This window comes from Nestor notabilis, unplaced genomic scaffold (genome assembly GCF_000696875.1).
Source record: "Nestor notabilis isolate BGI_N333 unplaced genomic scaffold, ASM69687v1 scaffold12525, whole genome shotgun sequence".
In the NCBI taxonomy this organism is placed as follows: Eukaryota; Metazoa; Chordata; class Aves; order Psittaciformes; family Psittacidae; genus Nestor; species Nestor notabilis.
In genome coordinates, this window is record NW_009929814.1 from 1 (window position 1) to 25827 (window position 25827).

At 36.4% G+C, this 25827-nt stretch overlaps 1 protein-coding gene across 1 annotated transcript; it reads right to left on the minus strand.

Moving 5' to 3' along the window:
- Positions 1 to 4287: 4287 nt before the first annotated feature.
- MTDH (metadherin) lies at positions 4288 to 25596 on the minus strand. The gene is made up of 11 exons (XM_010015166.1): positions 25552 to 25596; positions 24906 to 25085; positions 23701 to 23769; positions 21051 to 21302; positions 18864 to 18950; positions 16800 to 16898; positions 14303 to 14427; positions 13638 to 13751; positions 10662 to 10781; positions 6711 to 6867; positions 4288 to 4971 (listed from the first exon to the last, which is right to left on the minus strand). Exons 1-11 carry the CDS (start codon positions 25583 to 25585, stop codon positions 4901 to 4903), a joined length of 1308 nt encoding a protein of 435 aa, XP_010013468.1. The 5' UTR covers positions 25586 to 25596; the 3' UTR covers positions 4288 to 4900.
- Between the last annotated feature and the right edge of the window lie 231 nt (positions 25597 to 25827).

Sequence of the window (25827 nt, forward strand, 5' to 3'; positions counted from 1 at the left end):
GCTGCATGCTCTTCTCGCTGTCCTGAGGATCACCTAGTCCTACCTTTCTTGGCAAAAGCATGGTCTAGATAAAATGGCCTGCAACCTGTCCAGTCAAATCTTAAGTGTCCAATGTTGGGGAATCCACCACTTCCCTGCGGAGATTATTGCAATGGCCAATTACTCTCATTGTAGCCACCCTTTAAATACTGGGACATGGCGACATCCAGCTCCACGGAAGCTTCCCACAGAATCCCTCCCTTCTTGAGAAAACTAATTCTGTAGTAATTTCAGGCATGATTGAAGCTCTTTTCCACATACAATAGCAGTCTCATGTGTATGGGTGAAAACAGAAGGTTACCAGTCTCTCATAATACCTTCAGGGACTTTGAGAGCAGAAGCAAAGCTTCTGCATCTCCATAGATAAGCACCTACACCCAGCCACTCAGCCCCACAACAGCCGAGAGACCATCAGTTGATATAGCTCCTGTTCTTCTGGTTAACTGGCTACGGCTCAGAAGACACTGATCTCCAATCTCTCACATCCCTTGAAGAGAGACATTAAAGCCTGGCTGTCCAAGAATGAGCCTAAGTTACCATATAACATCAGAAAGGAGTTATCTCCCATCCAGAGCTTCACCTGCAGATGTAGCTCAAGGCCTGACTTTGTTCGCTAGATGTGTAGATAAGGATTGTCAGGGAAATAGTAGTCATGAAAACAAGCTGTGGCAGCTTCAGTCAGAACACCTCTGAAAACAAAGCTCTCAGTAATAAGTATTTGGTTTATACTTCATCAGACATCTGAAATGAGGAATCACTTAACTCTGAACCAGAGCTTACTGAACAGTTAAGTGGAAACACTTTGTGTGTAAAAGACTTAAAATCCCCAAGAAAAAAGGGAATCATCTCAAACTAGTCAGTTTTATGAGTTCATTGTGGTGATCCAGTTCTGACTGGTCCATGACTTACCCTCTGCTGTGGACTGAATTAAAAATACTGAGCCAAGTTAAAGAGTCACTTGATGCCACGATTAGGACAGAAAATGTGCTTGCTTTGAGCTGCAGATGTTCCTAAGTGTTTTAAGAGCATTGTATAAAACCCTGAAACCAGAAGTTTCATGTTAAGAGTTTAAAATACAATTTTCTTTTCCAGAATACACCAAAATTAAAGACATCATAGTTTCAGTAAAGAAACTGATTTTCAGTGAACCAGAAACCTTCGGCTTGGTAGAACTAACCACATATTTAAAAGAATGTAAGTTCAACAGTTTCTTAAACTGAAAGGACCCACCATGGAGACCAGACAATTTCAGCAATTCAACCAAGTTTCAATAGGAACCACTAATAGCAACATGATACAGAGAACAGGAAACAGTAACTCCCACCCATCAGGCAAAAATACATGTTCTTCCACTTTGCCCCCAACATCCATCCCAAATCACAGCAGTTCTGTCAGCCCTGCAGGGAATAAAGTCCATAGTGACACTTGCAGTACTTTCAAGTTAAGAACTATTGGTCAGGCAGCCCTTCCTGGTCCTTCCCCCCACCTGAAGTCACCCAGCTAAAGCTCTTGGTTCTTAAATGAAGCAATTCACTTGGCATTTTAACAGTATTAGAATAATTTTAGCAGTATCTTCAGAAGAAATTATATTTCTTAGTTTGCTGCCCTCCCCCCTGCCCATTTAGAGCAGAACAATGAAGAAATCTTTCAGCACTGGCCCAGAAAACTGGAACTCTGTCCTTCATTGGCACTCAGTGGTCACCAGCAGGAGACTCCCAGGTGCAAGCAGCTGCAAGAGACTTGCATTTTTTAATAACTGAAATCTTGACTGGTGACCAGCACAAGTCATAACTATGATTAACAATAAATAGGTGGAAGTCTGCTTAAGCCATGTATTCTGAGGTCTGCATTTTTCAAAAGCCTTACTCACAGGACAATCCCCCAGCTAGGAACTATTAATAAGGCAGTTTCCAATGAGATTACAATTCAGTTACAACACAACAGTACTAGAAGTATTTCTATAAAGTTTGAAATGTTTTTAATATGTACATTCTTTCTTAGTAAATATTAAAGTAGTGCTTTTCTCTTGCACTTTTTTCATTAGACTTCTAAAAGGGCATCAGAAACACAGTTTTCAACCCCCTCCAAACCAATGCACAGTTGTTACCTTTGTAACAAGAACATATGAATTCTGTACACCTTTCCCTCCCCACAAAAGAAATAAAAATATGCCATGACTGTCCAATTACACATCATCACAATAGGTTTAAATTACGTATACAAATAATTCCAGAGTATTTAGAAAAACCCAACATATTGGATTTATGAAACCATTCCATGCATTCAACAACAAATAAAAAGAGAAAAAAAAATTATTAAGTTTCTTTAAATGGTGTTTTCTCTTTCTATCCAAGTACCAAAGTCTGGATTCAGTGTATCATTAAGACTAACCACTGCTTGAGTCATAGAAACATGACAGTACATAGATAACCAAGTTCCTATTTATAGACAATATGCTATACAGTTACTACCTCTTTTAATGAATGTCAGACAAAGCAAGTTTTGCTTTCTAAGATGCTGAAACTGCACATTAAGAAAACAGTAAGAGGTGCTGCTAAATAGGTAACGTTTTGAAAGGAAGGCTATGTATTTATATGATCCTGCTTAGCAGCAGCAGTTAATTAGCAGGGTTCCTATGCTGTTAGCTAGTTTGTTTCTTTTTCCCAGAACCACAGGCTATTGAAGAGCTAGAGCTGACTAACCCAGAAATATCACCAATTTTATCTTCAAGAGGACAAAAAAAAGAGTTTATGCAGTGAAAGCCCCTGGGGGCAGTCTCTCATTACATAAATTTTTTATATTTTCTACAAAAGAGGCTTGTAGCACAACATACAGATTGGAAACACACATTTCAGACATACATTACAAACCTGAATTCAAAGGGTATTCTTTTTAATCTTTACTATGAAGACAACAAGTAAAATTATAATAGTATTTACATGCAAATGACTCTGCATGATTTTGTAATATCCTATTTTTGTGTTTGCCTTAAGATACTCTTTGAAAAGCTGTACTTCAGTTCTAAATTTATTTTACATGAATCTTGACAGGTATCAGTCTCAGGCATTACTCCCTCCCAGTAAATAGATCAATACTGTCAATATGCTCAAATTTATTTTAACAAATCAATGTAGACTGTCTTATGTTCCTGCTATACAGGGGATAATTCCTGTGCACGTTAGTATCCATTTAGTAGGAAAACTCTCCATAACAAGGCGCATTTTCAGTACAACTAAAACCAGCTCGCTGCATTAACTGTTTGCACCTTGCAATACTGCTGAACTGCAGTCAAGTACAGTAAGAGTACAAGATCATTGATCAGTACCATGTGTTTCAGCTGTTAACAATTCTGTTTGTGCCACAAAACCAGAAGCCAATCATTAAGAAAAAAATAAAATAAATCTTGGCTCTTCTTTAACTGCATTTAGCAGGTGATGTTGGCTATCATCCATATCAAACAAATTCTGTCAAGGCTATTTACAGTGTACATGGCTGAGCATGCACCTTACAGACACAAACACATCTGCCAGCTTGATACCATGTAATTACACAGTGCCTGAAAATGACAACACATCTTAAACACCATTTTAATTAACAGTTTCAAGCGGGAAATGGTCTTTATTTTACAACTGCTAGACTTGCATGAGTTTTTATTTATTTTTTTTTATATAAAAACACTAACTCCTGTCCAGAACTCTAGCCACATTCTACATACTACAGGTTAAGGCAGTAAAAAAATGTGTTCCTGATAACTGGTCTTGACAATGTCAATTAAAGCTGTCTGAAGCCACTCCAGTTCTCCAACAGAGCTTTGAAATCCCAAATAATTTGCAAGCTAAACAAAAAAAAAAACAAACCCCCCAAAACAACAAAACAAACAAACAAAAAAAACCCCAACAACAAAAAAAAACAACAAAAAAATCACTTTTCTTTCTTCAGAGTTTTAGTAATAGAGAACAGAACTGGATAGGGCAGAACAGAACAGGGTATGGCAGGTCAAAAAGTGTTGAGGGAAGCGAACATTTGATTTCAATTGATTCCATGAGTTCAACAGTTGAAAGAATACAGTTTTAGATGGCAATCTGACTCAACCAAGAACTGTAGAGAATGAAGGAGAAATTTTACGCACATTACTGCATTCTTAAAAATATACTGTTATCTTCAATAATTCAAGTAAGGTAATAGACATTATCAAAAATAACTTCATGAACCATACTCACGTTTCAAATCACATTCTCAAACTTTTAACCCAAAGCAGTTTTATTGTGTTAACTTCATGTAATAAACCATGGAGGTCTGACTGTACAAATGGTTAATGATTTGCACTTGTGACTCCTGTAACAGCTAGCAGACTTGCTAACCAACTTACTGTAAAGATATGGCAGATTATATGTTTAATCAAAGCACTTTGATTTAGGCATGAAACAAATTCAAATTGTTGACATTCTGTGCTTCTACTGCATCACTCCTAAGAGAGGCAAGAAACACCCACTATTGTACAGACAATTATTTTTACAGAAAACCCTTCCTTGAAATTAATCTTTTCTCCACAGCTGTAGATGAGAGTATAATCTGTTGTAAACAGGGCACTGTGTTGTAGAACCAGTTTTTTTAAATCAAGATCTCTCTCCAAAAGTTGGGAAAACAGACTCTTCAGTATGTCTTTCAGATGTATCATGTTCTGTTTGCTGTATCAGTTACTTTCCTTTGATTCCTTTTTAAAGACGTTTGTGTTCACAGCAGTTCTGTTTTTAAAAATTGTTTGAAATTTATATAAAATTCTGTACATGTTCACAAATTATTGCATAAACAGCATAATCTTCATGACAATATTCAGCAACACATGTCCATCTCAGGAAGTTCACGTTTCCCTTCTTGCTTTTTTCTTCTTTTTAACTTGTTTGGGGGATTCCCAGCTTTCTTCAGACTTCGCTAAAAACAAACAAACAAATAAATAAAAAAGTAAAAACAAAACCAACCCACAAAACCCAAACATAACTATAGTGTTAGGACTGAGAAAGTTTACATGGAACTGACTTTAAAAATCCTGGATAGTACACCCCATATTTTTATGAAGTACTTTAGAGCAATCAACTAGCATGATTTTTGAAGGAGTTATATTCACCTGTTTCTCCCAAATAGTCTAATTTGAAATGCATCTAAACCAATGTTTGCTAATTTCATCCAATTCTTTTATACCACAAATACATAGTGATACACAAAGGTAATTAATTTTGTAAATATTAATAGAGTCATTATTTTTCAGCTAACTGGAAATAATGTACACGTACACAATTGACACTGAATGTTTACTTTTATCAGATTACACTGTTTTTACCACTAAATAATTGACATTCTAAAAGAGTATTTTTAGAATTAATGAACTACATAAAGATGTTGTTCCACGGAATCCATAATCAAATCAAGAAGAGCTATATCATTTTCTCAAAACAGATTGCTTTGAAACATGCTGACTGCCAAAAGGGATAAATCAGGTAAAATATTTTATGTGCTGAACATAATAGGTGTTTTTTCAATTGAAGAGGCATGAATCAGTCAGAAGCACCTTCATATTTAAGAACCAGAACAAAAAGTTCTAAGTTGACACATTGGCTTGAAAGATTCTGTTTAACATATTCAAAACCTAGAAGCCAATTAGTGCAGTTGAATGAGACTAATACTATAAAATCATCTAGTTTCTTCTGCAGTCATTAGAAACTGGTTAGCACTTCAACACTTCACCAGGAAGCTCTTAGGAAATGTCAGTATTTATTAATCTCATTGAAAAGTCTAATTCAAAGATTTTTAACTTTAAGCAACACTTCTCACATCCTGCCTTCCCTCCTAACTTTTCTGTCTTATGGGGTGGGTACTTCAGTACAAGCACTTCTGCTGAGTACAACAGAGGATACATTTGACATCTCTGGGCACAGCACATTTTTTAAAAGCAATATACCTGCAGTAGTTCAATCTGATGTATGTGCTGTTAGACTACAACAAAAAGAACTGCATCATCCAATACCTTTCTACTCCCATACCAGCAACTGCTTTTTTCCATGATTACTACGTTTCATGGAAGCATATGGAAAAAGATGTTAACAAGCTAAGTTGAGAAGGAAAAGAAAAAAAAAAATCCCAAAGAACCAACAACCCAGCAGGTTGAAAATTGAATTGGTTGTATTTTTCCAGATTTTCTAAATTTCTGGTAGCTAACCATCCTGTCAACTGCTACGTTAGTACCCATCTGTTCCCCTGAAGACTTGCAAGCAGGCCTTTAAAACTGTGTTGGCAGAACTACTTAATCACAGCATGGAGCTCCAGTCCTGATGGTGAAGAGTATGTCCAAATGTCTGTTAAGGACTGGACAGGGCCAACAGACATTTTCAGTCACTCAAGCATATGAAGCCAGTATTTCCTCACAGTGAAAGCACATTGGTCAAATTATTTCAACAAAAGCTAAAATATGACAATAATATAAATGAAGTACATATAAATGAATATAAATAATATAAATATGAATATAAACATACAATATAAATGAAGTACATAAGTACCCGATATGGCTCTCTAACTCCAAACCTCAGTGCAAAGCATTCTAACTATATACGCTCTGTGGGGAAAAAAAAGTACATGCTGAATTCAAAAATTGAATTGTACTGAGAGGTACTTACTCTGTGGAGGAGGCACACTGTTTTGCTTAATATTGGGACTAGAAACATCTGTCTCTTGCAGCATCTGTGGCACTTGGGAAGCGATCTTGTCAGAATCGCTCTCTGATACAATTACGGATGGCTCAGTAGAAACAGCAAGCGGAGGAGCCTCCTCAGGCTATTTGAAATACAGAAAGACGTTGCCAAAGGTTTACTATGTCATACAGCAGTAAAACACTCTTATACAGTGTTATTTTGTCAGTATACTTAATAACTGCTGGAAAGATGGCATTGAAAAATTAAACCGATATTAAAATGCTTCAGAATTTGAGATCAAGCCTGCAAGACTATGACTGCCATCTAGTGTCAAAATATTTAGTTACATACAAGCAAAGATCACCACAATGAATCCTTAAAATACGTAACATTCAAAGAGAGAACAATCTAAAAAAATCACCAAGATCCTAAAAGGATTCTAGAACTTATATTCAGAAGAGATGCAAGACAGTAACACATGCATTTTGTTGCAAACAGGCAAGCTGAGTATGTCCAAATACGTAATACAAACCTCAAACTTTATATTTAAAAAGCATTTGCAGTTATTCCTATCAACTGCTCAAAACCCTCTGTATGCTTATAGTAGAATACCAGATATTTGCAAAAGCAGTAAAGAAGTGTTTCAGTGGAAACTACTGGAGGAATAACTGCCAACTAAAAGACACTTCTAGTATTTTCCAATTATCTGGTTAACCTATTTTGAAGGTTCCCACAACAGAGACAAGATTTAACTATAGCTCACTGCGTAGCACTTGCTGGCATTAAAGTATAGTAAACCAGAAGTCAAAAATGCAAAAAACATTTTGACATTCCAATAGCAAAATCAGAACATAAACGTATGATCCCACTGCAGGTAACCTACTGACAAATACTCAAGTATTAGAAGCCTTCAAATATTGCCTCAGTCAAGCAATAAACCCCAAACTTGAGTGTGCCACTAAGAAGTCATGGCTGTAGTTGTGCCACAACAGCCAAGACCTGGAACTATCATGACAGAACAGTGAAGCCTACACCCACCTCAGATGTGTATGTACACAGATCCTACACTGTAGTCACCAGTTTGCACTGTTCCCATCACTGTAATGTAAGCATCTCAAAAATTTAGCAAAAACACACAAGAGGGCAAAAAGCTACACTGTTTTACTTTTCTTTTTAATCATGTTATACTGGGCAAGAAGTTAAAAAGCTTTAATTAAAACCACACAGGAATTTCAAGGGTCTCTCTCTAACCTTTCATGAGTAGTGGAGTTTGCTGTGCCCTTATACATCAACTGGAAAAGGTTTCTAGTAACTATAATTGCAGTATTTCTTTTAATCTATTGAAAATATGGTGACTGAACTTATATTTTTTTTTTTTAATATCAACCATGCTGATAAAAATCAACTCCCATCCTGCAGAATTTCCAAGCTTAGCCAATTCTAATGTCTAATGGTTAGCAATCATCAGCTACATAAATACATGAACTCTAACAAAATGGATGTGGCCTCCAGAACAGGAGGAGGAGGACTTAAAGCTCCAAGTTGTGCAAGGTCATTGACTCAGGTCATTCGTACCATAGTTTTGTTAGGACAGAGACACTCTCCACCTGCAGGTAAAGCAACTTAAGATTTAATGGCATACTGCTGCCTCAGGTTGATTAACAAATGTGTTGCAGCTTGAATATTGAAGCATGTAGTTTTATCGCAAACAATACAGGGATCTACAGCATTACATGGACATTTTTCCAAATACCATACTTCTGTTTCAGTTTTGGAGGAGGGAAGTGGATAGTGGTACCAAACATTAAGAACTGGCTTCTACTCTTTGCTAGGATATTCTCTGTTAACAAATCAGTTCAGAAAGAAAACCTGAAACAATGAATAAAGCCTTTTTTACAGAATCACAGAATGGTTTGGGCTGGGACTTCTTGAGAACAAAACATTATATGCATAATTCTACAATTTATTAATGAAGTAGTGACTTGTGAAACTGTTGTAATGAAGTATTTCAAAAAATATCTCTTAATTTAAAACCCGTGTCTGCTGACAAAATGCAAAGGTTGCCACACAGCCCAATATATATGAGAATGATATCATTGCCAGGTAAACCCCAAAGTATTCAACATTCAGCTGTTTCTGGTCTTTATATTTTGGATAAAAACTTATTTGTATTCAGTTCATTTTTCCTCATATTTAGCTCTCATGTTTTGGAGTATTTGCTCAAGACTACATTATCTACCTTGGAAACTTAAGTCATCCATTTCACACATCAGTCACAGACTGTTTCTAAAACTTTTTGGAACAGCCAAGTCAAACAATATTAGAAGGCGTCTTTGCATGAGTGAAATTACAATGAAGCCCAATCTGATGACAAAGAGATTTACTAAAGACTGACAGACCATCTGCGTTGTCAGATACAACAATACACAATTTGTCCTTTATCGAGTCCAATTAAGTTCCAGAGAATGTTGTTAGTGAAAGTTTTGTTTGTCCTTTGCCCCCACACCAAGTTTAATACAGATAATGTCTTGCTTCACAAAATTGCCACTAACACAGCTATACAGAGGCACACATACAAACAGATCTAATTTAAGACTCAAGAGTAACAGGAGCAATCGAGCCTCCAAAAAGCAGTGCATAGTGCAGGTCTACATCAGAGCTGATGCCATCAAATAAAGTAGGAAGTTGGGTATGGTTTTAAACACTAAAAAACTGAGCAAAGTCTACTGAAACTTGGCTGATATTCTGGCAGCGCAGACACCTTGTGAGAAGTAAAATATCAAACTGCAGATCGAAGGAATCATTAGATGTGGCTGAAAAGTATTTCTCAAATCAATTTAGATTTCTTAACAGCAACAGCCAGCCTTCTGGGATGCACCAGTACACCTCTTTCTAGATGTCAAAAAAACCATATTCAGGTCACAATTCAATTTCTGACTACACATATTCAGCTATGGCCTCCAACACAAACCAATATATTTGAAGTTTTAAAAAACCCACACATGGCCTGGAATAAAGCCACTTCCACACACAAGCCTTTTTTCAGATACAGCTTCAAAAAGCCACAAAACCCAACTTTACACTAGTCAGAGAGAATCGGTAGCTGTTGCTAAGCTTGAATACAGGTTGTAACTAAACATAATTATAGTAAAAGCTCTACTTCAATGTAGAAGTAGATATTTAGAATAAGCTAAAGTACAACAGAATGGGCTTTTCCAGGCATGTGCTCTTGATGAACACTTTCTGTAGTTTCCTCTGGTGACCTGCAGCCTCTCATAAAAGATTCCATTTTAATATGGAACACAAATCCAATACCACCAGAAAAATTAAGTACGATACTTCTTCCTAGAATGTGATGCTTGTAGGATAACAGTATCTAAAAGCTGCTAATTGGAGAAAGATTAAAGAGAACTTCTATTGTCTAGAATAGATAAATTGTGAGCTGAAGCAAGCAGTCATTTTGTGATTTGATTCAAATAAAACTTTTCTTATACATTCATTAAACTCAGCACAGCCATTAAAAAAATCAAATTTAGACTGCATTTAATTCAGAATATACTAAGTTAGTAACACGTCATCTGTTGCAATGAAACACTAAAATACACTGTTAGTCTTGCACTTCGACCTGTTAGTTCTTAGGTTTCCAGATTCTGAAGTTTTATACTATTGCTTGAATATTTAAACAGGAAAGTAATTTGACAGTCACCAAAATGACTACTAATTCAGAAGATACTCCTTTTCAGAGCAGACATCCTTTTAAAAACTCATAACTGACCTATAGCTAAAATTCAACCTCTCAATCCCCTTTATATTCATAAACATATAGCTTGAAACAGTATTATTACTGTAACTTTACATACACAAATTAAAGTTTCAATGAACTTTGAGCACTTCCAAATCAGAAATTGTAACATAAATCCAATTCTGTATCCCTACCTTAGCTGGTTCACTAGTACTTATGGTCTTCAGAGAAAAAACTATTTCCTTCTGTGGTTGAACTTTTGAGGTATCCTCCTGAAATTCCTCTCCAGCTTCTCTATCCAGTTCTTCAGGGTCCTACAAAAGGGGGATGTGAAAGAGAGGGAGGGAAGAGCCTGTGTTTACAGTAAATTTCATAGAAGCACAGAGTGATTTGAGTTGGAAGGGACCTTAAAGCTCATCTAGTTCCACCCTCCTGCCAAGGGCATGGACACCTTTCGCTAGACCAGGCTGCTCAAAGCCCCGTCCAGCCTGGCCTTGAACACTGCCAGGGATGGGGCAGCCACAGTTTCTCTGGGCACCCTGTGCCAGTGTCTCACCACCCTCACAGGGAAGAAATTCTTCTGAGTATCTAATCTAAATCTCCCCTCTTTCAGTTTAAAGTCATTCCCCCCTGTCCTATGCCTACAGGCCCTTGTAAAAAGTCCCTCTCCAGCTTTCTTGTCCCCTTTAGGCACTGGAGGGCTGCTCTAAGGTCTCCCTGGAACCTTCTCTTCTCCTTAAGTTCCGACTCTTCTTCCATGCACATCAGTTCTGTTGCCATAATTAGCTTCTATAACAAAGAAAATCTATCTATAAAAATTAAAGTAGTGGGCTAATATTAGCCCATGCTAACACTCAAAATTTATAGAACAACATATTACAAAAATACCCATAGAATGCAATACCCAGAAAGCAATACTCTTCATGCAATTTACCAACAAAAATCCCAATCTGTGAACAAACTGCATTTCACACTCCTGAAATTATAAGATGCGAGATTAAACTGAAGTTACTCTAAAAACTTTGCAAAAAAGTATCACATTGAGACTTGACTGCTCTCAATTCCGTGCTTTCTTAGAAATAATGTGAATGCAAGCTCAGCATATTAACCTGTACAGTTTTCTTTCATATATTAAACTTTAATATTTTTGCAACCCAATTTAGTCTGCCATGATGCCTTTAAAACAAACTTTTTGGTACAGAAACTGAAATATATGCGAAGCATCCAAGAGTCTCAACCTTTACTCCCTAAACACTCTAACGGTGGAAAGTTTTCATTTCACATGAGGAATTAGAATAGTTATATTTGTTTACAGCACCAGAAGAATCCTGTGGTGGTAAACAGTGAATAGAACACAGGTCTGCAGTTTCAAGCCAGAAGTATCTCTTGAAACATTATTCCTTCACTTACTTCCCCTGGAACCTTGTGAAAATGCAGTCACAGTCTATTGATTCTTGACAGGAAAGAATATATATTGCCTTACATCTAGCTGTGAAGGTAGCCTCCACTGCCTTGACAAACACTGAACTCCGCAAATGTGAGTGTGAACAGTGTCGTGACAGACAATGTTCTTTAAATGAACATGCTCAATTTTCAGAGGATAAATATACATGTTTTAAGTGGGTACGAAGTAGGACCGGCAAGTTAAGTTATTGAACTACTATAAGAAGGGTAATGTATGGGATATATTAGCAGTTCTGTCTGCTCCTGTCAAGCAACAACCTCCAATCTTTCATAAAACTTAATACAGAGAAATTCTCATCTTTCAACTGATGATCTCATAGACCGATGGATTAAAAGAAAAAGCAACAAAATCAGAATGCTTGGAAACCAAAGGGTAGAATAAATGAATCTGATTATGTTAATACAGACAGCAGGATTCTGTTTGACATACACAACCTAAACGGCACCTCACAGGCCATGGAGAAAAAAAAAAAAAAAAAAAAAAAAAGACTGTTCAGAACGCACTCGCTGACCTTAGCATCCATGCAAGACATCCACAAGTACCCATTAGCCATAACCTATTAATCCTGACTTACACATAGCATCATTGCAGATACTAGAATGTGACAGATTTCAATTACAAAAGAAGCTGCAGTCCTAGTACCCTCAGTTTGAATTTGCTTAAAAAAAACCCCACTCTGAATTGACAGAAGCATCCACCTCCACACAGACAACTTTAAAAGAGTTCTAAAGAGTTTAAAAGACTGTAATAGGAATTTAGTCTTTTAAAAGTGTTTTATTAAAAATCTCAGTCTGAAAACATGATAATCATAAAAAGCAAATTCAAAGTGAGAACAACTGAAGTAATGCTTTCCGCCTCTCTCCAATTCATGTAGTCAGATTCAACTGAATATTTAATATTTTGTAAAGAATGTAAATTATGAATGGCTGTCACTACAAGTAGAAGTTGAATGTATGCTGAGTATGAGCTATTAAAAGCTTTTCCTATTAGGAAAGTACTTGTTTTCGTCTATTCAAACATGATTCTATTGCCAAGTGAATGAAGTGCAAACTGCTTTTGCTATTTTTACAAATCTGTTTCAATGTTATTCTTGAAAAGCTATTTAAGGAACACAACTCCAACAATCCTCAGTCTGCAAATACTATCCAATTCAAATCTGACTCACAGAATAGCTCCACCTACTGAGTTTGAGGCCTTGATACTTACCATTTCACACAAATAACCTACAACAGTACATCAGAAAACCACTGTATTCTCCTAGAATTGTACTATAAGTCAGCCTAAGAGAAAATGCCAAATTTCTCTCATTCTCCTAGCTACCTATGTCCATCAAGGCAGCTGGTCAAAGGACGTAAGAAGAAGGCTTCCCATGAAGAGCAAAGTTCTTCCTGGAAGTACCCCAACAGCACGGAATCCTAATTTAATGAGTAATTCAGGATAATTACTTTTCAGATATTTCATGCTTTCCATAAATCCAGCAAAACTATGTTGTATTCACTAGTCAAATGTGGAATAATTAAAATTAAAGGAAATACTAGTAAGAGAAGGACTAAGGTCTTGAGAAACAACAGTAGACAATCCAATACCATAAGGAAATTAATTTTCCCCAAATAATTTTTGCTTAAGTCACTAATACACAAAAATAATGCGATTTGTGAATTTCTCACAAGTGCCTTTCAGCTTATCCAGATTTCATTTCATTTACCTGTGCAGGAGAGTTAGCTTCTTCACCCTGCTTCTTCTTTTTCTTCTTCTTTTTCTTGGATTTGCCACTTGTAGAACTCTGAAGAACTGGCTCTGCTTTTTCATTATCTGAAGCCTTCATATAGGAATATAAAGTATTTAGCCTTTAAAATGGCAATGAAACATGCCTTTTATAAACTAAGCAAATTAATAGCTATAAGGAATTTAATTGCATATGAAAGTATAAATTAACACAATCTTATCTGGTCAGCTCATTTTAGGAAAACATGCCACATGGTAATATAGGTACAGGAGTTAGGAATGAAAAAGGCAACAGAGCACCATGTGCCAGTGGTGTGGAAATCCTGCTTTTCATACAGAGAATTAAATACTGTTATGAAGTATTTATGAAAAGAGATCTGAATCCTCTCTTAGTCTACAATGATAAGGTAATCCTTATAATATGGTGAGATAGTAAGACATGACATGGAGCTAAATGGCTTCTATTGTCTCGATAACAACATTCAGCATTTTCCTTCTCTGCGTACATATTAACGAAACTGTGATGCTCTTAGCAAACGTAAAAGAGATGAGAGGTTACCTTTATCATCACCCCTAAGTTACTTTAAGAAATGGCAGTGGTAAGGGCAAAGACTTGGAATCTAAGGAGAAAATATCACCTTTTACCTTCTGAACATCAGTTATCTCTTCAGTTTGAGGAACAGAAGCAACTTTTTCTTCATCTACCCAGTTTCCCCACTCTTCTGCAGGTGCATTCCAATCAGAGCTAGGATCAGCTGAAGAAAGTCCATCTGCAAAGATCATAAAGATTTTTCAGGAATGCGTCCTTACTTTAGCACGTGCTACTTGACAGTTTAAAAATGAAAAAAGAAAATCTACGCATAAAACAACTTCTTGATATCAAGGTATAAATATTAATTTCCTGTACTTAAAAAAGTAAAGATTTTAATGACAGGTAAAAGACTTCTGTAAGTTATGAGTAAAACAGTTATTTTACAGAGCTATCCTATTACAAACTAGTCACAGCAGCAACTAGCTAGATGCAATTGCTTTGAAATACTCTTCTGGACTATGTGAAGAGGGACAAACTTGAGAGTTGTTCTCTTAAACATTCCTAGTTTGTTAAAAAATTAGGATGAACTGTAACACTGATCAATCTACCTTTGTAAGAATTCTTTACAAGTGATAAATCTGAAAATATAAGTGCTACTGAGTCAAAAGTCATCTTGTAACACTGTCCTTTTTCATAACTATTTTTTTCCTGAGACATTTAAGTCCCTCCTTCATTTTGCTGTTATTCATTTATGATGGCACATATTTATGTTGTCACACAGGAATGACAGATTTAAAGTGTCAGTTATATAAAAAATAAAAATATCTGAAGGGAAGAAATAAGCCTTAGACTCTGTTTAGTAGAAAGTTATAAGCCAATTTTAAAAACAGAACCCCCTTCATATTAACAACACAAATATTTCTCAGCCTCAACCTATGCCAGATTGAAAAAGGTAAACTTGGTCTGCCAACTACAGCATGATTCAGTTTGAACATTTGAAAATAAAGTCAAAATGAAAAGCAGTAATAAAACCAATTAAATTTACAGGTAAACATTAAGAAACCAAAAACACACTAAGAGATCTTAAGATTACTTATAATCCTTTTTCACCTCTTGCTTTCATATAGAAATATTACTTCAATTACACTTACTTTGGACACTAAAATGTACCAATTTGAAAAAACCCAATTACTGCCCAACATAACACTTCACAGCTTATGTACTGCCCTCTTACTACTTACTTACAGAGAAAAAAAACAAACCAAAAACCAAGAAAACCAAAACCCCACATTCTTTTTTATTAATAATAAAAATTAGTAGTATTTGTACAGAGCTAATTTCCTTGTCCTGAAGCTGATAGTGCGATACAGTGTATCTGTGTATCACACTGGCCTAAAACTCCATTATTTCTCCACTTCTATTCGTGTACACTTCAATTAGTTGACACCTATGTCTGAATTACTGTATTAACAGAAGCTATAGCCATAAACATTCTAAGCTTAGAAGTGTGAATGAATTATGCTTTTGATAATATGCAAAACTGATTACTTTCAAATGATTAACTGAAATATGCTTCCCTTACCCTTAAACAGGATAAAGGACAAAGATAAGTTTCAAAATCATCTGGTATCCGAGCAGTCATGCCAAAACTGGTGCAATTAAGGACTGCATCAATCCATTCCACTTTTGCAGTCATTAAACAAGAAGCTGGTCTTAGAGAGAAGGTAACATGTAAGTTGGCTTTTCTGGCCAACTTCTTGACCAATTTTTCAGGTCAATGACCTAATGAGAGGCACTAAACTGTTTCTCTCAAGCACTCTTAGATCTGACTGAATAAAGTGAAAAAAAAATTAAAAAAAAAGGCTGAATAAATCAATTACAAAGCAGAACAAAAAGTGAATTTAAGGCTAAAAGCTTTCTCCACAGGTAATGTTTCCCTAATAAATATTTAGGAATGGCTGAAACTTTATGACACTAGAGCCCTGTTTATGGGGAGACTGTGGTAAGAACTACAGGAATATTTTAAAATTGGCAGGGAGGGAGAAAAGGGAGAGTAAACACTGATTTTACTACAATTCCCAAGTAATTTTGTTGATTTCTAACCTACATATGCTTTCCATAGACACAAGAACTTCCTAACATTTGCCAAATGACAAAGATCAATTACAAGAGTCTTATGTCACGTGAAGTTTTCAGTAAGGTACAAGCATTTAAAAGCAAAATCTGTGACTCAAATACAATCTGCTAAATAGGTCTTTTGCAGACTTGCAGTAAATTTTTCTCATCATTTGCAGTAAGACTGTTTTAATTGATTACCACGATTTTCTAGCAAAAGCCAGAACCACATTAAAATGCATGAGCTCTCTTTCACTTCTGCATTTCAACACCCAAGTATTTTTCCTAGAAATTAACAATTTTCTGTTACCATTCATCAAAATACTCATTTCTGCGTTCTTCAAATGGCCAATTAGCTTTACGGAAGTAAAGCATTCCAAGTTTTTCTTAAGATGCTCACAATTGGCTAAGTACAAGTAGCTAATACAAGTAACTACACTTTAAAGTAATAGTAATTAACAAAATTTTCTTAATGAACATTTTAGAGGAACATACTTAACCCAGACCATTCGTCATCAACAGGGGCTTGAGCATGACTTAAATCCCACTGGAAATCAGAAGTACCAGCCTGAGAAACTGACTCACTGTTGGATCCTGAAAAGGAATAAATAAAATTGTACTTGTACATTAACGAGCTCCCTGAGTTTTCTTGGGCAAAAAATCCAATCAAAGCAGGAAAGGAAGACAGAAGGCTCAACAAAAAAAGTCTGATCCTATGGACAGCACAGGAAAACTACAAAGCTCTTGAAAATTAGCTATATTTAGAACTGAAGAAGAAAGACAAAATAAAGTAATGAGAAGACTACGGAAAAAAAGAGGTAAGGGTGAATAATAACAGCCTATAAGGCTTTCAGCAGTCTCCTCAAACTGAAAAAAAATACAGTGAAATTTTATAGGCAGTAAAATTATTACCCTGTATCAGTAAGAACTCTTACAGGGACAAGCTTAAATGGAGAGTACAGGAAAGAAACCTCAAGTATTACATTGCAGATATAGCAATTACATTATTCATTACCAAGAATCCAATTCTCATTTCAAATAAAGTTTTCAGGAACATAAAAGCAGCATGACAAACAACAGTAAGGCAAATACTCGTCATGATAACAGAAAGTGTTAAGACATCCAACATCATTATTTTAAGGATAAAAAAAGGCATCCCCAAACAGAAACCATTTTCTTAAAAAATTAAACCAAAAAACCTTAATTGTGAGACTGGGGGGGAAATCAATTTATTACTTTGAGACTTACTTTGGAAGTGAAGTTTAAATAGGACAATAAATACCTAGTCTTTATTTTATAAAGCACCTCTGCAAAAGATAACGTCAGATAACAGGAGCCTTGACATGTTCTTGTTTTTTGCTAGCCAGTCACAAGTTGGTAAATTTTTATTCATATGGTCACTTTGCATTACAACATTGTTGGCTAAGGGGAACCAGAGATGCTGAATATACTTCACTGTTTTCACACTTCTATTTCAATTAAAGTCAAATGGTGATATTGCAGATGAAACTCAGCTCGGTCTCTTGTCCCACTTTAGTAACTACACTTTCTTGAGTTTTAGCCTCAAGACTGAACTTGAATTCAAGTGGCTCCCTTGGAAATGTAATTTTAATAAAACTCTCTACAATTAAAACACTGTTTCTTCTTTTTCTTTAAGAAACATGTCTGTAAGATTTCATTAAGTTCTTTGGAAAGTCTGATAGATTTGACCTTGGCATTTGTAACTTCTTTGTTATCCTGGCTCATATGTGCCCAGAGAACGAAGCACTCATAAGCTAGGACACAAAGTTCCACAGTTAAAGCTATAAACTGCAATACATGTAAACATAGCCTAAATGCAATAGCACTTGACCAGCTACTTCCTAAAAGAAAATAGCCATGCCAAACTCATTGGATTAACTGGAGTAAGCAAGAGCAGAAAACGAGACATATGATCCCTTTATTGTATAATAAATCACTGCAGCACTTATGTCAGTAGTTTAACATACAAGATTAGTAATAAAGCCAGGTTTGCACTCCGTAGCAATTTCACTCTTCAAACAAGAAAAACCCAGAGCTCAGCTTTCCCCACCGGTCATACAGAGAACAAGGCTGAAGACTTCAAATCCTGTCTATGAAACATATTTTGAAAGTAGTGCTTCAGTTTCTAAAAGGGAAAAAACCCAACCACAAAAATAACAAATCTCTCAGAAGATCAGGGTAAACAGACTGTCTTGGAAAGCAATCTCCAGATCTCCAACTTGAGACACAGCAACACAGAGCAATCTCTTATGCCCATTACTTAGACTCAACACACAAAGAGGAAGGCTAAATAAGAAATATCACCTTCTTATTGATCTACCTTTAGATCATCAATTTACAACAGTTACTTTACTACATAACTTCAACGCAACAATAAAGCTTTCTGGGCTTTCACAGAACATGTCTTCCACCTGTTTCCAGTTACCAGTACAATTTTTGAATAACAATGAGAAAGATGCACATTAATAACACTTGGCAAATTTGATTTCCACCTGGTGGAGTACAAAGGGGGGGGAATCTTTGGAAGGGCTTACATACCAGAAACTCCAGGAGTTAATCCAAAGGATGAGAAAGAAGTAGAATTCTGTTCAGAGGTATTAATCCTTGCATCCACATTCCAAGCAGCTGTGGGGGACGGGGAAAAAATAAACCAAAACCAAACTTCACACTGCTGGCAATGCTGAAAAAATTAGTTATCTAATTGTGAATAGGGTCAGAACCACAATGGACATTCCAGCCATTTTAACATTTCACACAACTGAGGGCATTATTCTGTTTATTACATCAGACAATCAGTGCTGAGAGAGATGTGACTGTATGAATGCTCAGCTTGAAACAATTTTCAAGCTTTCTAATATCTTCCTTCTGCAGCATTTTGTATATAGAAATTTCTCATAAAGGAAAGTAAATTGTGTTCTGAGCCCCACACTATAATTATTCTTCTCATTATTGTAATCATTTAAGTTACTGAAAAGCATATTTATTAACTCTGTAGATGAAACGTAGCTTGGAGCAAACTGTCAATATGTTAACGAACAGAACTGAGTTCAGAACAATTTCTGACAAATAGGAGATGCTGCTTAAAAATTAAGATATACTTGCCTGTTAACTATAAGGTAAAAAATAAGCAGAAATAATCAGTGGCTCTAATGTGTCAAAAGGAACAACCAATTAGAGAAATAAATTACATTTATTTAATTGGAGGGGCAGGTGCTCAAAACTGGACAGAGTATTCCAATGTGGTCGAAGAAGCAGATAATCACTATCCCCAACCTACTGACTCCTGTTAATACAGCCCAAAATACTGTTGCTGTCCTTTGCTGCCAGGGCCTATGGCTGGTTCATGTCCAGCTTGGTGTCCACCAGGATGCCTTATCCACAGAGCTGCCCTCCAGACAGTCCCACCCAGGTGTAGCACTTCACATTTGTCCTTGTTGACCCTCCTCAGTTCCTGTTGGCCCATTCCTCCTAGTTTAGGTCCCTCTGGATGGCACCCCTGATCTGGACCATATCAACTGTTCCCCTGTCCCCCCCAACTTTGGTGTAACCTAGGAATGATGACACTTTCTTGTCTCCTCCAGGTCATTTATAAAGATGACAGGACAGCCCTGCATACAGAGCCCTGCGATATCCCCCTTGTTACCAGCCTCCAGGTAGAGTAGAACTCACTAACCACTTCCTTTGAGCCTGACCAGTTTTTCAACCATCCTAACTTGGATACAACGATACTGTGAGACAGTGTTGAAAGCATTACTGAAGTCGTCATAGAAAACATCCACTGTTCTCCCCTCACTCACAAAACTAGTCATTTTACCAGAAGCAAGTCAGCCTGGTTAGGCACAATGTATTCTCAGTAATGAAACCAACAACGAGCTCATCAAAGTCACCAAGAACTACCTTATGAGAATGTACAGCAGAATACAGCTAACTGGAATATGAATAAAGGCCTTTCCCTCTACCTGGCAACAGTTCCCATTTACTTCCAATAGTTCAGTCTCAGGAACCCCATTTCAAGATATGAGAGACAAATAAAAGAGGTCTAGATAAAAGCAACATTGCTGACTACAGAGGAACTCTACTTTCCAGAAGACACTAGGATCACTTAGACTGAACAGTGGGAGGGACCATACTGCAGCATCTACTACTAAGTTCAGGATTGCTGCCCAAAGGAAAACAAAGAATTCTTCTTTCATTATTATTATAGACAGCACAAGTGATGAAGGCAAAAAGTTGTACCAGAGAACACTAAAAACAATTTCTAAGGAAAAAACCAGTGTCACACTAGATGTCAGGAGAGCTAAACAATCTCTGACTAGAGCCTAAACAAACATCTGCCAGAAACAAACACAGTTGCTTTGACCATGTTGGATCAACAGAACAGACTTATGACCTAGGTCTTAAGATATTAATGAAAGAAGAAAGTTACACTTCAAAATTACTTAGTAATCACTTTCAGAATTTTAGGAAAGGGGTATAAAAAATTTGATTCCTTCTCAGAAATAATTTTATTTCAGGTATACTCCAAACCTCCAGTTAAATTGTAAACAGAGACATAGAAGTTAAGCCACTAGAACTAACAGTAAACAGAAACTGTTTTGTTCACAAGACTACTCCATGATTTTTTTTACAATATATAAACATAAAACTACTTAAGACATTCACTACTAAAAAATATACTTATGTAAAAATGCTTAAGTGAAAAACATTTTCTTTGGAATAGCTTACCAATAGGAGTGAACAAAGAACGCTCTTTCCAGGGCCTGCCCACCAGGCTTACACCCCAGTCCTTTCCATTTCCATTAGCATCTCCAGTGTCCTGGCCCCAAGCCAATGTCTCAGTCTTCCTCTTCCCAGCTGCAGTTGAAGGAACAGATGTCCATTTCTCCTCCCCTACACCAATCTGTGAGGAGATTTTTACAGACTTCTCATTCCAGCTTCCTCCATTTACTGTATGGCTTTCACTCAATCCTGGAGAAACTTAAATACAAGCATAATGAAAGCATCATACAAAATAAGAAGTGGACGAAGAATGAAAATATTACTTATGTGCATACACACTTAACAATAAAATAAAAAGTACAAATGAACAGCAGCTTTGCTACACAAGTGTGATACAGAAGAGCTGCTGCTCTATCTCAGCTGATTTTCCAGTTCAGATGATATGCACCATCTGTCTACTAACTTGAAGTGAGGGGAAAAAACAGCACCAGACTGCATTCTCCTTCCTGTATCCCTTTCTTTATAGGGCTGGTATCTTGGTGAACCAGTGTCTCCACATTAGAGAAAATGGGGTGGGGGTGCTTCCAACACTGCCAGGTAATTTATCTCACAGAGTATGGCAACGGTTTGTGGAAACCCCCATGCACTAAATGGGAAGTAATTTCTATTGCATAACTGCATACATCAGTTCTCTAAGCAGGAAGTAGAAGAAATGACCAAGGATAGAAAATGCTTTCTAAACACTACACATGATTTACAAAGAGCATAACTACCATATTGACCACAGCATCCAACAAGGCTAGAGTTAAAAAAATTCATGGTCACGCTCAAAATAATTTATAAGCAATATATTTGACATTACACCAAGGTAAAAAACCAAAAGGCTGTAATCTACCCTGCTGAGAATTTACTAGCCATGGCAAGTTTAATGTATACTGTGAGAGAAGTCGGTAGTACACAGAGACATAAAGATCATTATAAAACTTTTTTTATTTTTATATATCCTAATGGTCACCTGGTGCACCCAGCCTGACCTTCTACATATTCCAAACCTTTCTCAAAGGGCTCTGTATATCAAATCCTCTCTCTTTATATATGCAGTGTAAACAACAGAAAAACTGCTGATTTACAGAGAATTAAGAATATCTGCATATTTCAAGGGTAACACTTAAATAGTCAGCCAAAACCCGATGCATAAGTCAGTATCATATGCCAACAAAAACTACACATCAAATATTTTATTCTCCAAAAGAACTCATAGCTCAGGCAGCATGAACATGCCACACTGGCAAGGAATAGATGAGGTGAAATACCCCTAGATTTTCTCAAGACAAATCACTTCCAAACACAGACATCTATAATGGCAACAATAAAAATACCAAAAAGAGACAGAAACCAAACCATAGCTAGTAGAAAATCTCTTTTTGCAGACAGCAAGACAGCAGAAATCTTGAAGCTTGATCATCCTGTGTTTATCATGCTACTCTCCTGTCATGAACATTTACCTTCTATACAACCAGCAAGTTTTCACAGAATCACAGAAAGCTTAAGATTGGAAGGGATGTCCAGAAGTTACCTAGTTCCACCTTCTGCTCAAAGTACAGCTAGCTTCAAAATTATACTAATGTTATTGAAGTTCTGGAAATCATAAAGGCTGATAATTTAAAGCATCTCTGGGCAACCTTATGAAGATTTTTTTTCCTCACGGCTAGCCACAGTTTCCTTTACTGAAACTTGACCTCCTGCCCTCCCATTACGCATCTTTGAAGAATACAGCTTCTTCCTTCTGTGCTACGGTCCAGGAAGTTTGCATGTGAAGTAAAAGCTCCGAAAAACTAGCAAAAACTGTTTCAGTTTCTGGATCTGGGTGCTTTTAATAACTCATTTATTGACTTGCTTAATTACACTAACTACTTTTCCTTTCAGCAACACCACTAATGTTGTCTATGAGTAAGAAGCAACCATCTTGATTTTATTATGCCTAACTAATTCACTTCAAGTATTACTATAGTAATATCTCATATTAGAAAACAGCTAAGATTCACCAGTTGATCACAATCAAAAAATAGCAAAATATTTTCACATTTATGTGTATGATATATAATATATGTCATGTGTATTTATCAACATACATTTATATTTAAGTACTTTCAAAATGAATATATTTAAAGTATGCCTCTCAAAGGAGTATGCAAAGAACAGAGTAACTCATGTACATGCAATCTGAAGCAAGCACAAAGTCTGCAATAATCAGGACTGGTATTTTTGAGCTCTTTGCAGTTATCAATATTTGAAGTTTTTCTTTCAGCAAATAATTCATTAACAAAAAAGAAAGTTTGAAAAGCTAGTATAAAGAATTTTTAAGTGGAGCTTGAGAATAAGCTTTGCTGTTCTGTAGGTAACAATTTGTATAACAAATAACCTGTCTCAAAATTCTGGACACTGAATCCTTTTCCTACACGTAACAGACTGTCTTCAAACTGTTAAGCAGTAACCGCAACATAGAAGTATAACATTTGCATAACCAAAAAAGCCAGCTGCATAATAAAGTTCCAGATCAGCAACTGCACAAAATCCTGCACCAATAACTTGTGTTTTCACTTCTGTAAAACATTTTTCTAGTTACTTTGGATGCCTAATAATGAAAGCCTTTTACCTTGTGGAATTGATGACTCTCCCTTTGCAGGTTTAGAACTGCTAACTTGCGCATTCAGAAGTGCATCACCTGATTAAGAAGAGGAAACAGAAGTTTGGGTTTTTTTCCCCAAATGGCAACACCTGCAGAAATCTTCTAAAAAGAATAACATTACTGATATTTTAAGGAAAAAACAAAACAAGTCTAAACTATGAATACCTCAAAGTAAATCAAGACATTTCCAGAAAAATCCAGAATAAAATTAAAATGCTCCATGTTTTATTATTTCTGTTTATTTTGCAGACAGAATGAACTCAGTACTGATTTAGAGCCTATAAAACAAGTACCCACGGATTTCAGAGAACTCTAGCTAGTTTCCCCAAGAATGAAGAGCACAAATCTAAAACAGAGGCTGTCATTTTCAAGGAAAAGGGCAGCTCTACATATCTCAAATATATAGCTATTTCTAATTTCTACTGTACCATGAAAACACTAGATACAGCTGAACACTGTTAGAAAGCTAAGCTGTGTTTTCAGATTCTTTTAGCTTCTTAAATCATTTCTCAGTAGCAGCCAAATATGAATTCCTATGCCTACACACAGTTTCAACCAGCCCATACAGTTTTTTTCTGAGATGATAGCAACCACAGAGCCTGAAGCCAACATTTCCTTATTGAATCCTTGGCTATAGTAATTGATTTACTAGTTCTGAGCCAGATGTGCTCCACCATTATGAACAGGTTTTGTACAGGTACTACTAAATCTATGTTGAAAAAAAACGTCTACATGCTAAGCAGTGAATGACCTGTAAGAACTCATGGGCATAACCTTCCCACGAGGAAGCATTTGAAACATTTAGCTGGTGCTGCCTGCAGCCGTGCTGAGGGTGCCTTTGAAGTTTCCAGAAACATAAAGGGCAAAGTCAGCATAGCACAAGGGAAGGAATGGGAACATGGGCCCATGCAGCTGTGCAGCTACTGACAGAGGATGAGCGTGGAGGCCAGTGTCTCAGCCGCTTACTCCAGAACATTCTCTTCTGAGTTTCCCTGAAAATGTGGCTCAAAAAGAAGGGGGAGTTTTGCACAATGAAAAGCACCTTTACACAGCTTGAAATAATTGCCTCAAAAGCTACACCTCTAAATATACTTATCATGTATCCGGAGTCATCACGTAAGCGTTCAAGTTATCTTTCTAGAACACATTCAGAGACCTATGGACCACCATACCTTTATTTTTTCTGAGACCAACTGGAAGCGATGCTGTAGGCATCAGTTGTTCAATGGATACGGTAACTGTATTTTCCACCCCTTGGAGATTTGATTCTGCTGAGCCACCATCGGTCAGCACCTTGTCTCGCTTACGCTGCTGTCGCTTCTCTCTGTTACTGATTTTTGTTTCCCAGGCTCCTAAAACATTCCCCAAATGAAAACATCACTAAACAAGTCGGACAGCAAAAAGAAAAGCATTTTAGCTTGTTTCATATCAAGCTTAAGTCTGAGTACAGGCCGAGTTTAAAAACCACAGACATGGCAGTCAACTTCAACATTAGTTTGAAAACATGAACAACTGGCCGAAGTTAAGTTTTTCTGAGTGCAATATGGTAATACTTTGCTTCACAGAGCAAAACATGAACAAGGGCCCTGCTATTCACAGTTTTTCTCAGCTTTTGTAAGTTTACTTAAAAAAAAAAAAAAAAAAAATCAGTTGAAGCTATTAAATACTGTTGTTTCAAAGGTCATATTTCCAGATATAATATGCAACTATGGTGTTATGATAAAATTGTTTCTTTATAAAGCACAAGCAATTAAGTCTTATATAGCATTTAACCCAAAATATGTCTAATTGCATTTTTTGTGTGTTTGTGTTCAGTACCTTCATCAACTTCCTTTCCATCTAGACGTGACATATCCTGAACCGTTTTAGCATCTCCCTTTGATTTCTTTTTTTTCTTTGACTAGAATAAAAATAAAACATTATCTTAATAATTACTTAGTGATCACTTGTCATAGTGATTTAGAATTTCTTCTTTCCCTTAATCCCCCCCAAAATAGAGGGGTAAACTTGAAACAGATTTTCCTGAACAACTCTCTGTATGGACAGCCCCTTGAAAGGAGTACTAAACAATACTAATTGCTAAACATAAGACTA

Bases quoted from the DNA above. Each gene is read 5' to 3' on its own strand.
- MTDH (XM_010015166.1), bottom strand. From the start codon at position 25,585: ATGTCACGTCTAGATGGAAAGGAAGTTGATGAAG. The intron at 25,086-25,551 runs GTACTGAACACA...GGAATGTTTTAG, and splicing joins TGGAAAGGAAGTTGATGAAG to GAGCCTGGGAAACAAAAATC. The intron at 13,752-14,302 runs GTAAAAGGTGAT...TCCTATATGAAG, and splicing joins AGATAACTGATGTTCAGAAG to GCTTCAGATAATGAAAAAGC.